The sequence below is a fragment of the Apteryx mantelli genome, chromosome 16, assembly GCF_036417845.1.
Source record: "Apteryx mantelli isolate bAptMan1 chromosome 16, bAptMan1.hap1, whole genome shotgun sequence".
Classification (NCBI taxonomy): domain Eukaryota; kingdom Metazoa; phylum Chordata; class Aves; order Apterygiformes; family Apterygidae; genus Apteryx; species Apteryx mantelli.
Genome location: NC_089993.1, coordinates 15,605,222 through 15,620,867, shown reverse-complemented (window position 1 = coordinate 15,620,867; position 15,646 = coordinate 15,605,222). Strand labels below are relative to the sequence as shown.

The 15,646-nt window shown below is 61.4% G+C and overlaps 2 protein-coding genes across 5 annotated transcripts in view; one reads left to right on the top strand and one right to left on the bottom strand.

Annotated features, from left to right (window-relative positions):
• MAFK (MAF bZIP transcription factor K) overlaps positions 1-590 on the bottom strand; it is a 14,827-nt gene extending 14,237 nt beyond the window's left edge. The window contains exon 1 of the mRNA XM_067306607.1: positions 501-590. The gene's annotated coding sequence lies outside the window, so the exon portion shown is untranslated. The remainder of the gene's footprint in view (positions 1-500) is intronic.
• LOC106491310 (lysosomal alpha-glucosidase-like) overlaps positions 1-15,646 on the top strand; it is a 17,331-nt gene extending 1,685 nt beyond the window's left edge. The window contains exons 1-20 of one of the 4 annotated variants that reach the window (XM_067306601.1): positions 3,516-3,546; positions 4,741-5,278; positions 5,475-5,620; positions 6,517-6,682; positions 7,218-7,314; positions 8,495-8,614; positions 8,812-8,930; positions 9,001-9,132; positions 10,010-10,120; positions 11,137-11,250; positions 11,693-11,777; positions 12,357-12,474; positions 12,757-12,890; positions 13,075-13,226; positions 13,309-13,457; positions 13,779-13,920; positions 14,247-14,345; positions 14,542-14,706; positions 14,842-14,988; positions 15,231-15,646. In XM_067306601.1, coding sequence (XP_067162702.1) covers positions 4,751-5,278; positions 5,475-5,620; positions 6,517-6,682; positions 7,218-7,314; positions 8,495-8,614; positions 8,812-8,930; positions 9,001-9,132; positions 10,010-10,120; positions 11,137-11,250; positions 11,693-11,777; positions 12,357-12,474; positions 12,757-12,890; positions 13,075-13,226; positions 13,309-13,457; positions 13,779-13,920; positions 14,247-14,345; positions 14,542-14,706; positions 14,842-14,988; positions 15,231-15,293 — 2,787 coding nt within the window. In that variant the 5' untranslated portion in view covers positions 3,516-3,546; positions 4,741-4,750 and the 3' untranslated portion in view covers positions 15,294-15,646. Of the gene's footprint in view, positions 1-3,515; positions 3,547-3,949; positions 3,986-4,075; positions 5,279-5,474; positions 5,621-6,516; positions 6,683-7,217; positions 7,315-8,494; positions 8,615-8,811; positions 8,931-9,000; positions 9,133-10,009; positions 10,121-11,136; positions 11,251-11,692; positions 11,778-12,356; positions 12,475-12,756; positions 12,891-13,074; positions 13,227-13,308; positions 13,458-13,778; positions 13,921-14,246; positions 14,346-14,541; positions 14,707-14,841; positions 14,989-15,230 lie in introns of those variants that run through there. The other 3 variants (XM_067306603.1, XM_067306602.1, XM_067306604.1) reach the window with 3 other exon arrangements.

Sequence of the window (15,646 nt, the reverse complement as noted above, 5' to 3'; positions counted from 1 at the left end):
GAGCAACGCTCGCCACGCTCCGGGCTCCCACGCGCCCAAACGCCGCGGCCAAGGCGCCCAAACGCCGCGGCCAGCGCCCAAACGCCGGCACCGTCGCAGCGACCCCCGCCCCGGGACCCCCGCGAGCTCCCCCCGGCGAGGGGCTGCCCCGCCGCCGGGGCCGCCTCACCTCACCCCACCCCAACCCGCCCCACGGCGGCCCGGCGCGGCCACGTGCGCGGGGCGCGGCGCGAGCGCGGGGCAGGCGGCGCGGCCCGGGGCGAGGGGCGGCGGCACCACGTGCCCCGCGCGATGGTGACTCAGCACTTTTACCTCAGCCGCGCCGCCGCCCGCCCGCACCGAACCGGACCGAACCGGACCAAGTCGGCCCGAGCCTGCCGGCCCGGCGGCGGCGGCGGCAGCGGCGGCAGCAGCAGCAGCAGCGCGGGGCCCCGCGCGGCGCGGCGCGACACGGCGCCACCCCACCCCGCCGCCCGCGCCGCGCCCAGGCGGCTCCTTACCTGGGTGCCGGCGGGAGCGCGCGCGCGCGCCCGGGGGAGGGGGCGGCGGCGGCGGGCGGCGGCGGCGGGGGGCAGCGGCGGCGGCGGCGGCGGCGGGGACGCTCCTCGGCCTCCCTCCCTCCCTGCGAGCGAGTCCCGCGGACAACAACAAGCGCGGGGCGGCCCCCCTCCCCCCCGCCGCGCCGCCGACCAACCAGCGCCCCCGCCGCTTCCGGCATGGCGCGTCACGCCGCGCGTCACCCCCCGGCCCCGCCTCGCCGCCGGCGCGTCAGCGCCGGCCACGCCCACGCGGTTCATTCATGGGGAAGGGCGCGGGGGGGCGGGGCGCTGCGGCGTCACGTGACCGCCCCCGGCGCTTCCCCCTCCCCGTGTGCAGCGCCGAGCACCGCGCGCCGGCGTGCGCGGGCTGCGGCCCTCTCGAGGCAGCGGGGCCGCCAGCCCGCAGCCTGGGGGCTCCCGCAGCGCTGTACCTCCCCGCTTCTGCTTTGTGCCCCTCACAGCGCGGTGCTGTGGCCCGCAAAAGCAGCGGGTGCGGTTCCCGTTGCTGCGTTATCCGTGAGCTCGCTAAGGCAAAAGGAGACCTGCCCCCTCTCCTGGAGCTCGCCAAGGAGAAATGGCCCCTCTCCTGAACCTGTCGGTCCTGGCTGTCGAGAGCAGCCCTGGTCAGAGGCGGACGAGGCGCAAAGCTGGGAGGGGAAGTCGTGAGATTTTGCACGTCGCAGTGTGGTGGGTTTGCAGCTGTGACGTGCCAGGGTGGCCACGTGGGCCGGGTCAGGTGGCGGTGGTCATGATACCTTCCCCCTTTTCCATGCCCCACACTTTTCCAAGTCAGGGAACGAGTCTTAGAAATCATGAGGTTCTCTATGATAATTGCAGGCTATTTTGGTTCCCTGGCTTGATTACAAGTGTGGTCGTTGTTGGCAAGGTTTTCTGTTGTCCGTGAGCTACACAAGCGGCTTTTACCCAGGGCAGCACCGGGGTCCCAGAGCCTCCCGTACACTGAGGCAGGAGCTGAGATGCTCCACATACTTGCTGTTTGCAAATACAATTTCGAGAACGACTATAACAATGCCATAATCTCGATGGTGCAGTTGGTATTTTAGACACCAGTAGCATCCAAGAACGATGAAGAAGATGTACTCAGCTGAAATAACACAGTCTTTTGACCAAAACGCACAAAGAACTGCCTCTATCAAAACCAGACTTTGCCATTTCCTGCAGCGGAGTTCATAACTATATTTGAGCATACGCGTCTGCCTAGGCCCGGTGCTCTTTGTGCTTTGCAGCCCGAGGGCCAAACACCTTCTTTCAAGCAGCTCTAAGGGCTGCAGTCAATACTTGGAGTGAGATCCCGTCGCGCACGGCTCCCTTTGCACAACGCTAGCTGCAAGGTGCAAGGCAGCCGCCGACGAGGTTGCTGCTGGGGGTTCACTGGGGAGGAGGAAAATCTCCAGCGGGTGCAAAGCCGGCGTAACCAGTTCCTTCAGCCTTCGCCGCCCGGCTGGAGGGGACCACGCTGGGTCTCACCGAGCCCCTTCGTCTCCGTCTCCCCTCCACGCGGAGGCTCTGCACCCTTGCGCCCGCAGCCACCAGCGTGGCCAGCCGCTTCTGCACGGCAGCCGCAAGCCCTGCTGTGCCCGCTCAGCCCCTTGCTGGAGTAGGGACCTGGGGAGGCACACCTCGCCGTCAGTAAGAAACCCAATATTTGGAACTCAGCTAATTATGTTGGCGAAAGCTCCCAGACTACAGACGTGAAGCTGCCGCCTGGTGTGACTGCAATACTGTTGGCTTTCACATCTCCAAAATTTGCAGACTCTGCTTAAAACGCTGCCCTGGTCCCTGGGATGGGGCGTGCAGGGAGGCTCGGGGGTCAAGGGCAGGTTTCCACCATCCCTGTGGTCCCCGCTGCTGCATTGAAGGTTCGGCTCCAGCACGGCCGGTGGCTGGTGGCTCACTGAGCCGTCATAGGGGTGGGAGGCCCCAAGGGTCCCTGGCACGGCCCCTTCCCCAGCTCTTGTGCCACACGGGGAACCGGCACCGGCACCGACAGAGCCATCCCATGGCACCTGTGGCTCCTCCTTGAGACACTGGCTGCATCCCACATGGGGGTCCCACTGCTTCTCTCCGCAGCCTCTCACATGGCCGCGGACCAGCACAGGGACTTTTCCCCCAGCTTTGCAAGGGCAGGATTGGACCTGTCGCATATGGCTTGGGGGGGAGGGGAGGGGTTAGCCTGACATTCTGTTTCTGGGTGAACTGACCTGTTTGCAACAGCTCTTACTTTTTGTTTTCATTCCCTGGAGAAAGAAACTCTGCTCCAAAGGTCTGTTATCTTTTACTGTTGAACTTTAGACTCTGGCGGCCTTTGATAGTAAACAAAGAGAAGCTCTCACTCCCCTGAGAGCAGGAAATCCTGGGCAGGGAATGTGCAATTATATGCATTCATTTAAACAGGTGAACAGGAGTGCCTGGGAAAAAGGAGCTCCGGTGGAAACCCGGACGCAAACAGGCTCCTGCTTTAGGAAGCATGGATCCAGATTCTGGAGGTCTAGCCTGCCCGCTCTGCACCCACAACACATTACGCACCACAATTCCTCAAAGATCCAGGATTCAGAAACCTGGCTTCTGCTTCGCTCACAGCTCTGGATAAGGTGCTATAACTATAAAAAGGGGGATAGAAGCATTAACACGCAGCGTTTCAAAGCCCCCGGTGCACCCAGACTGTGGAAAATCTCCTAAAAATTCATTGACACCCCCCACCCCCATTCTCCACCACAGGGCTTTATAACAGCACCGAGCATATAAATATATACGTATGTAGATGGATGGAAAAAAAGGTAAAAAAAAAACCAAGCAGAGCCGAGCAAAACGGGGAAAGCAGGCAGAAGCGGCCCGGGAGAGGCGCGTGTGGAGGCGCTGCTACTAGAGAGGAGCGGTAGGCGCCGGGCGCCTTGTAGGGTCTTTACGGCGCAGCCGGAGCCGCCGCAGCCGGCAGCGCTGCCGCCCGCCCGCCCGCCCGCAGCCACAATGTCAAGAGGAGACACGTGTATGTAAGCGCCGGGCAGGCCGGAGCGGGGCCCGGCGGCCGGGCGGGGGGGCCGGGGCGCGACGCCTCGCCGGGCCGGGCCGGGCCGCCCCCCCCCCCCCCGCCTGCCTGCGGGCCAGGCTGGCCGCGGCCCCCGGGCGGCCCCGCGGCGGGGCGGCGGCGGCGGCGGCGGCGGGTTGGCGCTGCCGCCGCGGGGCCGCAGCGGCTCGGCTCGGCTCGGCTCGGCTCGGCTCGAGGGGAACGTGCTGGTGCCTAAGGGTGTTTCTCGGCGTGGGGCAAGGGCTGCCGCTTGCGGGGGCATTTCGCAGCCAGGCCCAGCCAGGCTGAGCCATTTTGGTGCGGGAGCCGGGCGGGGGGGGGGGTGTTGGCTGCCAATAAAAGCTGCTTTTCCAGGCGAGCCGTTCTGCTGTGCTTTTGCAGCATGCAGGCTGGAGGCGAGGTGGGTCTGGGCGTCTCTAGGTTCGGCAGGAGATGGAGGAAAGAAAGTTGCGTCTCTTATCTAAGGTGCTAGAGGTTGCTCCTTGCAGCCGGCGAGGAGTGGGGGGGTCTGCTTTGCTTGCGGGAGTCGGGAGGATTTTTGCCTGAGAGGTTTCTAAAATTGTCTTTTACCAGTGGGAGGCAGAGGCTAAGGGCAGGTTGCGATCCCATCACCCGGCCCTCCCCGGGGCTAAAACCTCGGGGTTCGAGCGAGAGCGGAGGATGCTCAGCACCTCGGCAGCTGTGCCGCGGCTCCCAGGGCGGCAGCGCTGCTGTGACGGGCAGAGGGGCGCTCGGTTTTGCTTGCAGCTTCTGGAAACTCTGCAGCCCATAAATTCGGGTCTGGCCAAAACTGCTTGAGGGGGACGCTCTGCCACCCCCTTCGTGGCGGGCAGGCTTCAGTCTGGTGGCGCTTTGCCTCCTCGGTGCTGCAGGGGAGTAGTCGCGTGGCAGCGTCCCCCGAGCCCTAGCGCAGGCAGATACCAAGCAGCGGGTCCCGGCAAATCCATCTTCAATGTCAAGGGTTTGCAGCGCGAATCGTGGCTGCGGACACGGGGCCGAGCATTGCGATGGCAGCGTGCCGAGGCAGGGAGGCTCTGCCTGAGACGCTGATCCGTCGCGCCGGCGCTCGTCACGGGCGAGCCGTCCTCGAGCGTAGGGCGAGCTTCTCCCCTCGCGGGTCCCTTCATTTGTGCCTCGATCTTCCCCTCGCTCCAGCACCAGGAAGATGAAGTCGTACCAGAAGCTGACGACGGCCGTCCCGCAGCCGGCGGGGTGCAGGCTGGAGGAGGAGGGGGCCGCCCCGAAAGCCGCCTGCCGTGGGAAGCTGGCCCCGTGGTGGGTGGGCAGCGGGCTGCTGGTGGCCGCCGTGCTGCTGAGCGCCGTCACCGTGTGGGTGCTGCGGCAGGTGTCCAGGGGCTGGCACGTGCCCGCGCCGCCTCCGAAATGCCTCCTGGTGCCCGAGAGCCACCGCTTCGACTGCTACCCGGAGAGGCGCGTGGTGGTGACCCAGGAGCTCTGCGAGAGCCGGGGGTGCTGCTTCATCGAGAGCTCCCCGCCGGCGGGCGGCAAGCGGGGGGTGCCCTGGTGCTTCTACCCCCGCGACTTCCCCAGCTACACGCTGCAGAGCCTCAACCAGACCGCGCTGGGCGTGGTGGGCCTGCTGGTGCGGAGGGAGAAGGCCTACTACCCCCGGGACATCGAGACGCTGCGCCTGGACGTGGAGTTCGAGACGGACACGCGGCTGCACCTCAAGGTGAGCTGCCCCCGGCCCGCTGTCACCCTCCCTTGGCAGGCTCCTTGCGCTGCTGTCCCACGTCGCTGGTGATGGTCCCCTGCTCCAGCCGGGGCTGGCAGCAGCTTTGCTCCTGCCATATGTGCTTGGTTGCTGTCTTCAACCCTCTGCCCACCTGCTTTGCTGGTCTTCAAAGCATATTTTCTCCCTTTTGCAGATAACCGATGCTGCCAACCCCCGGTACGAGGTTCCCCTCGAGGTTCCCCAGGCGATGAAGAGAGCGGAAAATCCCATCTACAGCGTGGAGTTCTCCCGGGACCCCTTCGGGGTGCTGCTGCGGCGCAGGGCGACGGGCACGGTGCTGTAAGGACCCTCCTTTGCATCGGGGACCCCTTGGGGGACCCTCTTCCCTCCCCAGATAGACTCCCGCCTGCTTTCCTTAGCCTGGCGGGGGGAAGACACGCTGTGGGCTCTCCGAGCAATAGTTGCTCTTCCTCGCTGTCTGTGCCGCAGAGAGCAGCACCGGCACAGTGCCCGGATTGCTCACAGGGACCGTGCAGCTCCCAAACACCACGCGTGCCGTAAGGCACAGCCGCGGGGTGCGGGTCCCCGCGGCGGTCACCGAAGAGGGACCCGTGGCTCTGGGGAAAGGGCCGCCCAAGGGCTGCGGCTTTGCTTTGTTTGGCAAAACTCCAGCAAGTGCTGCGCTCTGGGCTTTTGGGGGAAAGGGGCCGCAGTTAGCCTTGCTGCGCTGCTCCAGTCATTTCTGTAGCTTTGTCCGCACCACGTCTTCGGCCAGCTCCGGCAGGCCTCTCAGTCTGTGGGCAGGGTGTTTCGGCAGCGTCATGGGATCACGCTCCTTTCCTCCTCTTCTCGCCCTCGGTTTGCCATGGCCTGCGGTCTATCCTTTACTTGGAAGCCGTTTATCAGCGGCAACAGGCTGAGAAGCTTCACCGCTGTGTTGCTTTGATGGTTAACAATAACCTTGGTGGAAACTTCTGGTGACCGTGGAGAGGCCATGCCGCTTGGGTCAGGCTGGCTTTTGAGGTCAGGCCATGCCTTGCACCAAGCCAGACCTGAGCGCCTGTCCATTCCCCACCTGCCTCGGCCAGGCTGAGGATGCTGGTGGGAAATACACTGCTTTTACTGGCCCTCGAGCCATTCCTGGAGAGAATGGGTAAATTGTTGGTGGACAAATGGACTAACGTCAGCCCGGCGTCCTCTCTTCATCCTCTTTCCCTCTGTGTCACTACTGCCAGGCTCAACACCACCGTGGCTCCCTTGATCTTTGCCGACCAGTTTCTCCAGGTTTCTACTGCCCTCCCGTCGCCGTTCCTCTACGGGCTGGGGGAGCATCGCAGCAGCCTCCTGCATAGCCTCGACTGGAGCACCCTGACGCTGTGGGCCCGGGACGTTGCTCCCACGGTACCCTTCCCTCCTCCGCTGGTGGGCGTGGGGCGAGGATGGGGCTGGAGCTATCAAGCGCGTGGGAGAAGCCCTGGGAAAACGGCCCCAGGGCTTGGCAGCAGCGCTGGGGAAGGCAGAGGCCGGTGCGGCAGCTCGTCCCGTGCCGCCGCAGGCCGCAGCAAGGGGCCCCAAGCTGCAGCACGTGGCTGCCGCGTGCTTCCCCAGGCCTCTCACAGCTGCCCTGGCGGAGCCAGCATCCCAGGGAGGACGCGGAGCTGCAGCAAGGCTGGTGGGCAGATACGTGCCAGGGGAGGATTTCAGAGCAATTGCAAAATGCTCAGTGCTCTGAAGGCCCCGAGCGCCTTCCGCTCCACCCTGGCATTCATGCAACAGGTTGCGGCGAAGCTGCTTTTGGGCAGGAGGTTTCCCTCCCGTCCAACCCAGCTCGGCAGCAGCCCCTGAGCATGGGCTGCCCGGGCGGGAGGGTCCCACGCAGCCTGCAGGCGTTGCAGCCCGGGAGCTGCTCCCTCAACCAGGCAACTCTTGCTTGCAGGAATCGTTCAACCTCTATGGAGCTCACCCCTTCTACCTGGTGATGGAGCAGGGTGGAGATGCTCACGGTGTTTTCCTCCTCAACAGCAACGCGATGGGTAGGTGTTTGGGACTCCTCAGCCAGCGGCCTTGCTGTGACTCGTCCCTGGGGAAGGGCCCTGGCGGGTCGCGGAGCGTGGCCTGGCCGGATGGGGGGCTGACCCGAGCGGGTGGTTCAGGAACTTGGGGCAAGAGGAAGCCATAAAAGGGAAAGATGTGGTTTCATGGCTCCGTTATTGAGCTTAGCCATCTGTTTCCTGGCTAAAGTGAGGCTCTTTAGCAACTGCCGAGCAGTTTAACCACACGCCCAGCTGCTGAGTTGCTGTCAGAAGAGCAAGCCCCTTGCGTGCTGGTCTCTGCCTATTCCCTGCCCTCCTGAAACGGCCTTGCCTCAAAGCTCGATGGCGTGCCTTGGCCCTGGTGCAGGCAGGGATAGCAGCTTCAAAAGCTGGCTGCTTTCGTCCCTGCTGTGCCCTGCCGATGCCAGCTGTGGCCTGTGCAATGCGCTGCTGCAAAGCAGAGGCCTGGCGCTGCCAGGTGGGATCCAGCTGCGTGTGCATCCTCCTGCGGATAACACGGCAGCAGCACCGGGCTGCGCTCCGGCAGGCTCCTGCCGTACCAGGGAGGGCACCAGCGCTCTCGCGTTCCTCCCAGCAGCCGCCGCGCGGAGCCATCTGGGTCTGCGCGGCTGCGAGTCTGCTCACACCAGGGCGCTCGGCTCCAGCTGCGCTATGTTTTATTGCTGTGGTGCTCCCGAGGATGAGTCCTCAGGAGAGCCCTGCGAAAAGGCATCAGCTCTGGCTGAGGTTTGAGGACTCACTCATGCGAAAGGCCCTTCCCAGGAAAGCCCTTGATCCCATACGCTCTCTCATACAAGTAGCTCTCGGTTTAGTCTGCGCTTAGGAGGGGATTTGGAGGAGGATGTGAAGGAAAACAGTGAACAAACTTGGTCTTTTAAGTGGAAGTTGGGAGAATGGTACAGCTTTCAGCATATAGAACAAATTTTTAAAATAGAGAATTTCTTAACTGTATAAACCGGAGATATCAACAGGCTGCAATGATTTAAGCCTCCAGACACCTATTCAGCGTCAGAAGAGTCCAAGACAAGGGTTTCTCCTTGTCTCCTGTCAAAGGTTGACTTTGCCTGAGACACTGTCTGATCCCAGCCTGTGCCTCAGGGCTCCCTTTGGTGCTGTTGCTCCCCCGGGTCTCACTATCTTTTTCTCTCCTCCTTTGAAGAGGTGGCTCTGCAGCCTGCCCCAGCCCTGACCTGGAGGACCATTGGGGGTGTTTTGGATTTTTACATCTTCCTGGGCCCTGATCCCAACATGGTCATCCAGCAGTACCAGCAGGTGATAGGTAAGTGACCGTCTCCTTCTGCCTTCCCCCATCCCAGGCCCGTATCACCTCCGCCTTGCCACCTTCAGCCCATCTCATCCCTAACACTCCCAGGACATCAGATGTCAATGGCTGTCTCTCTTTCACTCTTCCTCTTCCGTCCCTTCACAACATTGTTCTTGTCTTGGCCTCCCTTGGGTGCATCTATCTTGCTCCAGGTTTCCCGGCCATGCCGCCCCTCTGGGGACTAGGTTTCCACCTCTGCCGCTGGGGGTATGGATCAAGCAATGAAACCTGGCAGACTGTGAAAGCCATGAGGAATTACCAGATCCCACAGGTAAAATCAAGGCACGCTGCAGGAAATCTGGGGCTCTGCACGTGTGTTTCTGAGCCTCTCTTTCCTGCAGGATGCACAGTGGAATGACATTGATTATATGGACGGATACCGGGACTTCACCTTTGACCCCGAGAAGTTTGCCTCCCTCCCCTCACTGGTGGAAGACCTCCACAAACACGGCCAGCGCTACGTTATGATTTTGGTACTCCAATTAGTCTCCCCCTCCTACCATGGGTTAGGGGATGTCTTTCACTTCAGAGCCGGACTGAGTGATCAGGCTGCAAACCAGACCAAGCCAGAGGTGTAGGTCCTGCTCATGGCCCCGGCTGGCATCTGCTGGCCTAGCATCCGCACTGCATTAGCTGGCTCTGGGGCCAAGGGTTTTTATCTGTGGCTGGACACGGTGCTCATGCCAGTGCTTGGCAGGAGTCCATAAGCTGTACAAGTGGAAATCCCCCTAATGGCAAGGGCGACTTGAGACACAGGACAGGTTATCCTGCTGTCTTCATGTGTGGTTCAGGAATAAAAGGATCCCAGGGTCCCTGTCCCCCAAGGACAGACAAACAGGGCTGTGGGTCAGGCTGGTTAACTCCAACTCAGGAGTCTCAATTTCCCTGCAACTGTTGGGATCTTGTGACCCATCTGGGATCTCCCATCTTTCCTGTGTTTGTAAATGGAATGTGGGTTCTGCTTGCTTGAGGCAGTGGAGACTGGGGGGTCCTGGGGTGGGAAAGGGTTTTGGGGGCAGGAAAGGTTGGGTTCCCTGGGTCTGTTTGAATGGCTCTGTTCAAGCATTACTGTCACCTGACATTTCTTGCATAAGTTCATGATTTCTTATATTTGTTCCCCCCTCCCCAAAACACTGTAACGAGTCCTCGGTACTTGCAGAAGTGACATTTTAGAAAGTATGCCTGGAAGTGTTGAAGCAAGTTTCTGTTCCTCTTGGTCAAAACAGCAGCCGTGTGTGAGCTCCGGCTGACCCTAACTTGCTCGTCTTCTTCTCTGAATCACGCTGGTATTGCTGGGGGAAGGGGCCAAGATCTATCGGGGAAGACATTATCTTTCTAATTTGTTTTCAGGATCCCGGTATCAGCAGCACCAACCCTCACGGCTCCTACTGGCCTTTTGATGAAGGCTTGAGACGGGGATTGTTCATAAACACCACCCAAGGGCAGCCACTGATAGGACAGGTAAGATGATCTCTGGTTAGGAACAGCTGGGGGAAATCCCAGCCCTATCAGGGTTTGGCATTAGCAGGGCCAGGTTTTCTTCCCTAATGCAAGAGGATAAGCCAAGTGGTTGAGGGACCTCTCTGGGCCTATTGCCAGAGTCTGGCTCTGTCCCGAGCCCTCTCAGCTTTCCTTAGCTTGGGCGCATATTTCACCTCGTGGCCTCCCTACCGACCTCCAGAGTCTGTTCCTGCCCCAACGGGAGTCTGCAGGGACCCGTGGAAGTCATATGAGCATAACAGATCAGAGCCTGCGGTGCTGACTGCGCCTGGTCATCTGATTTTGCTCCCTTCCTGTTTCTGGGGTGAGGAGAGGTTGTCTGTGATGGACAAGTGCCTCAGGATCTGCTCCTGACTATTCCGAATTCACAGCGATGCTTCTCCAGTTTGCTTCATCTTTTAAGCTATTTGCTCTTCCCAGCTGTCTCTTGCTGTCTCATGACTTTTAACAGAGGCTAAAAACGCTGGGGAAAATTAATTGACTCTGAAGCTAAAATTCCTGGAGTGAGGCAAAGCACAGTGAAATCACAGCTCTTCACTGGCTCCCAGCACAGCACCAGGTTAGATTGTGTAAGTGATTATGCAAGTGGAAGGCACTGAAAAACCAGCCCAGGAGAGTTGGGCTTGTTCAGCCACAGACTTCCTGTGTGACCCCGAGTGTGCGCTCGCTTCCCACGCCTCCGTTCATCCAGCTGCGGCACGGACATTGCCGCTGAGGGCACCTGAGCATGGTAACATCCTCAGATACTGCGGTAGGATGGGGAACTTGAAGTAGTCAGCCCTGATCTGCTGCTTTATTGCCTGTTTCACTCCCTGATCTTTCAGCACACTTACAACCCTGCACGTGCAGTAGGGCCAGGGGAGCAAGGGCTGCTCCTCCCGCAGCTGGACTGGCCTCCCCACATGCCCTCCATCCCCAAAGCAGTGACCCATGAGAGGTCTGTCTGCTGAGCGTGCTGTTTTCTGGCCTTTCTGCAGGTGTGGCCTGGCTTCACTGCGTTCGCAGACTTCTCCAACCAGGATGCCCATCAGTGGTGGCTGGAGAACCTGCAGCGTTTCCATGCCCAGGTGCCCTTCGACGGCCTCTGGATCGTAAGTCCCTCCTCGCCTCCCTGGGTTACCCCCAGCTGGGAGCTCACCTCATGCAGCTCGGCTCACAGCCAGTGCAGTTTCTCTCACCAGTCACTGGAGGATCGTGTGTCCCTCCAGTGCTACTTCCCCAGGTTTATTGCATTTGGCAATTTGATTTATTGTGGGTGCTGGAAGGATACCCACACCATGGACACACCTGCATGCACACTGGGCAAAGAGTTGCTCAGCTGTTTGCTGCTCCTTGAATGGTGTAGAGAGGGATCAGTGATGCCTCTAGCTTTTTAAGTGTGGGATGGATTGCAAACCCCAGTGGTTCAGGCAGGAAATACAACATCAAGCTGAATTTGGGTTGTGCCATCTTTAGGGTTGGAGGGGACTGAGCAGTGTCTGCTAATCCATAAAACCTCCTGCCTGAAACTGCACCTTAATTTTCTTTGCTTAGGACATGAATGAGCCATCCAACTTCATGGATGGGTCTGAAGAAGGCTGCCCCCCAGGAGACCTCGAAAACCCACCGTACATGCCAGGTAAGGAGGGAGATGAAATAAAGACTGTGTTGATAGGTATGGCATGCTCTGAAATTGCCGGGAGCAGAACAGCTATTTTTAAGAGACATCATGTCTGTATTTTACACCCTGAAAATGTCCATCCACACTTGTGTGTGCAGGTATCCATACACGAGTGTTGTATGCTCATGGTCTCACAGGGGCTTTCCTTTCTCCAGCATGTTTTCCTGTCTGCCCGGCAATTTTGGGAGTCTGTGGGGTGCAGGTGGGTTCAATTTTTAAAGCCAAGCACAGTGCACCTTCTGAAACACCTCCACACTCCCATCTGGTTCTTAGCTCTTAAATCAGTGCTTGCACATGGCTATGTCGGGGTGAGGGAAAGGACCAACTCTGGCAGTGGTAGCTCAGCGAGGATTTCCCCCATGCTGCAGTGAGCCCTTGGTGCTCTGTTTGCAGTGGTGGCCCAGCTCCTTCATGCGGAGGCAGGTGGAGGCCTGGCCCGGGGCTAGCAAGCGTGGGGGGCCTGCATGCGTTGGTGTCATCTCTGTCCCCCCTGCCACGTGTGACATCTTGTCAAGGGTGTCTCTCCATCCCTGGCAGCTGTGCTGGGAGATTCACTCTCTGCAAAGACGGTGTGTGCCTCGGCGAAGCAGAGCATCTCAGTGCACTACAACCTTCACAACCTCTACGGGCTGATGGAAGCCAAAGCAACAGCGAGGTACGCGCAAGCCCTTCTTGAACACCCGTGTCCTGCCAGCTCTGAGGCTGGAAGAAGGGCAGATCCTGCTGGTCAGGGGCCATCACAGCCAGGCCTGCATGAAAATGGTTGGATTTGAGCGCCTGGCCCAAAGGGGAGATGTTCTGGCTGCTCCCAGCCTGCGGGATGGGTCAGAGGGCTGTGGTGGGATTGGCAGGAGCCAGAGCTGTCCCTCAGTCTTTCAGGGGTGAGGCAAGCCCCTGGGGTCTGCTCTCACCTCCTTGTCTTCCCCTTGTCTTCCAGTGCCTTGGTCCAGATCCGAGGAAAGCGCCCGCTCGTCATCTCTCGCTCCACCTTCCCCAGCCAGGGCCGCTACTCAGGGCACTGGCTGGGCGACAACCAGAGCCAGTGGAAGGACATGTATTACTCCATCCCAGGTGGGTGCATGGTCTCGCAGCACTGTCCTTCCCCCCTGGAGACACCCCGGCAGTGCCCAGCACCTTCTGCTCATCCTGGGCAGACACCCCGACATCCAGAGATGTCCCCCACCTGGGACACTGGGGCAGAGAGACCCCAGAACTCCCTCTAACCTGCTGGACATCCCTGCCTGCGTGTTTGCAGGGCTGCTGAGCTTCAGCCTCTTTGGGATCCCGCTGGTTGGGGCAGACATCTGCGGCTTCTCTGGCAGCACCTCGGAGGAGCTGTGCACCCGCTGGATGCAGCTCGGCGCCTTCTACCCCTTTGCCCGGAACCACAACACCCAGAACGAGAAGGTGGAGGGGAGCATGTCCAGCCCCAGGGTGGGAAGGGGAGGGTGGCGACGGGGCGGCCGTTAACTCCCTGCGTCTCCCACAGGCTCAAGACCCAACGGTGTTCAGCCCCGCGGCTCGGACGGCCATGAAGGACGTGCTACTGACCCGCTACTCCTTGCTGCCCTTCCTCTACACGCTTTTCCACCGTGCCCACCTGCAAGGAGACACCGTCGCCCGGCCCCTGTTCTTCGAGTAAGAGCCGGGGCATGTGGGAGCCTGGGTGCCCCCTGTGACCACGGGTTGGCTCCCATCCTAGCCGAGCCACTGGCACCCCCTCTCATGGGCCGATGGGTGCCACCTCCACCAACCGGCGGGAGGGTCTGTGCTCCTGCCCCACTGCTGTCCCAGGGCCCACAAGCCAGGCCCTTGGCCGCTGCGGTTGCAGACATGAACGCGTCCCCCAGCTGAGAGCTGGTGAGAAGCTGGCTTTGACTAGGCAGTTTGGAGGAGATCTGGATCGCAGCTGCTGGTGAAGAAGCATCCAATCTGAGCAGCATCCCCATCCCACTCCAGGTTCCCTCAGGATGTGACCACGTACGGGATGGACAGGCAGTTCTTGTGGGGACGGAGCCTGCTGGTGACACCGGTGCTGGAGCCCGGGGTGGACTCGGTCACAGGCTATTTCCCCCGAGGCGTGTGGTACGACTTCTACACGGTGAGGAGCGCTGCGGGCTGAGTGGCCAGTGCATCAGGTTTCAGCTGCTCCCAGCACTGCAAGGAAGAAGCCATCTTAGGCTGTGCATTGAAAGCCCCTGGGGGCTTGGGGAGATGTGGCAATGGTTGAGCTCAGACAAGATCCAGGGGAAGAGGGGATGGGGGAAAGGGGCGATGGAAGGTGCTGGAAGGACCTGCCACTCTCAGAGGCTGCAGAAGGGTTAGAGCCTCTTCTCAGCAAGATGTCGTGCTCGTGTGGCAGGGCTGGGAGCCCCAGACCCGTGTCTGAGCCGCCCCTCATGCCCATATCTCTTGCTGCCTGCCCAGGGCTCATCCGTGAACAGCAGCGGGGAGATGCTGAAGATGTCGGCTCCCCTGGACCACCTCAACCTGCACGTCCGGGAGGGTGCCATCCTCCCCACCCAGGTGAGGCTCCCTCTTGCCCGGCCTGGCTGCCTGGTCTCCGGGCAGGGGCGTGCCCTACCTGGGATGTCTTGTTTCCCCCAGTGGGGACCAGATCAAGGATGTAATGCCTCCACTCCCCCGTCCCACCACATGGTCCTTCCCACCCCTTCTCCCGGGCACTTGCCTGCTGTACAGCGCCCATTTCTTTGGACCCCAGAAACCTGGGATCACCAGTGAGGCGAGCCGAGGGAACCCCCTCCGCCTGATCGTGGCCTTGTCCCAGAGTGCCACCGCCTGGGGTGACCTCTTCTGGGATGATGGCGAGAGTCTGGACACCTTCGAGCGGGGCAGCTACTCCTACCTGGTGTTCAACGTCACACAGGTAGGGCCCAGCGAGGAGGGCAGCGGGGCTGATGTCCCGCTGCAGTACCCACGGTGTGGGGTGAGCCCCGGCCGGGTCTGCTCCACGCCAGGGGCACACAGCCGCCTCATGCTCACGTCTCTGCCTCTGCTCCAGAACGTCTTCACCTCCACCGTCCTCCATGCCAGTGCGGAGGCCACGTACGTCACCATCGACGCGCTGAGCATCTTTGGCGTTCGGCAGCCCCCCAGCAAGGTCATCCTGAATGGCCAGGAGAAGCCCTTCTCCTACCTGGACAACCAGGTACGGCCCGGGGTCTCCATCCCTCCTCTCCCAGCCCTTGTGGCAGGGTTAGCAGGGGGCTGGGCACCATGAAGGAGGGCTGGGGACTCCTGGGTCTTTCCTCGGTTGTAGTGATGGGGAACTGGTGTGAGAGGCACCAGGAGAAGCTCCCCCGAGCCAGGTGGGGTAAAGGATGCTCATCCCAGGCTGTGTCCACGTCCTCCTGAGACCGTGGCTCACGTGCATCTCCTCTCACCCTGCAGGTCCTCACCGTGAGCGGCCTTGGCCTCGGCCTCAGCCAGGGCTTCTCCCTGCGGTGGCTGTGAGCGCCAGGTGCCGGGGGAGAAGAGGTGCTGCCATCCCGCACCGTTGTCGAGAGCCGCCCACCGGGGCCGCGGCCTGGAGACGCTTGTTGCTCCGGCCCTCGAGGCCGGGCTGCCGCCGCGGAGGAGGCAGCAGCGGGGACTGTGGCCTGCCGCGACGCTTTCACACCGCCCCGCGCCAGCACGGGGGACGCCGAGGGCCTCGGGGCTGGGTGCGCACGGGGACAGGGGGCCTGGCGGCCGGGGCGTCCCCCCGCCACAGCCCACAGCCGCGTGCCGGCACAGGGGCGCGGGTGGTGGGGCCGAGCCATGGGGTGCCCGTGGCCCCATCCGCAATAAAGGCACGTGGAGAGCTT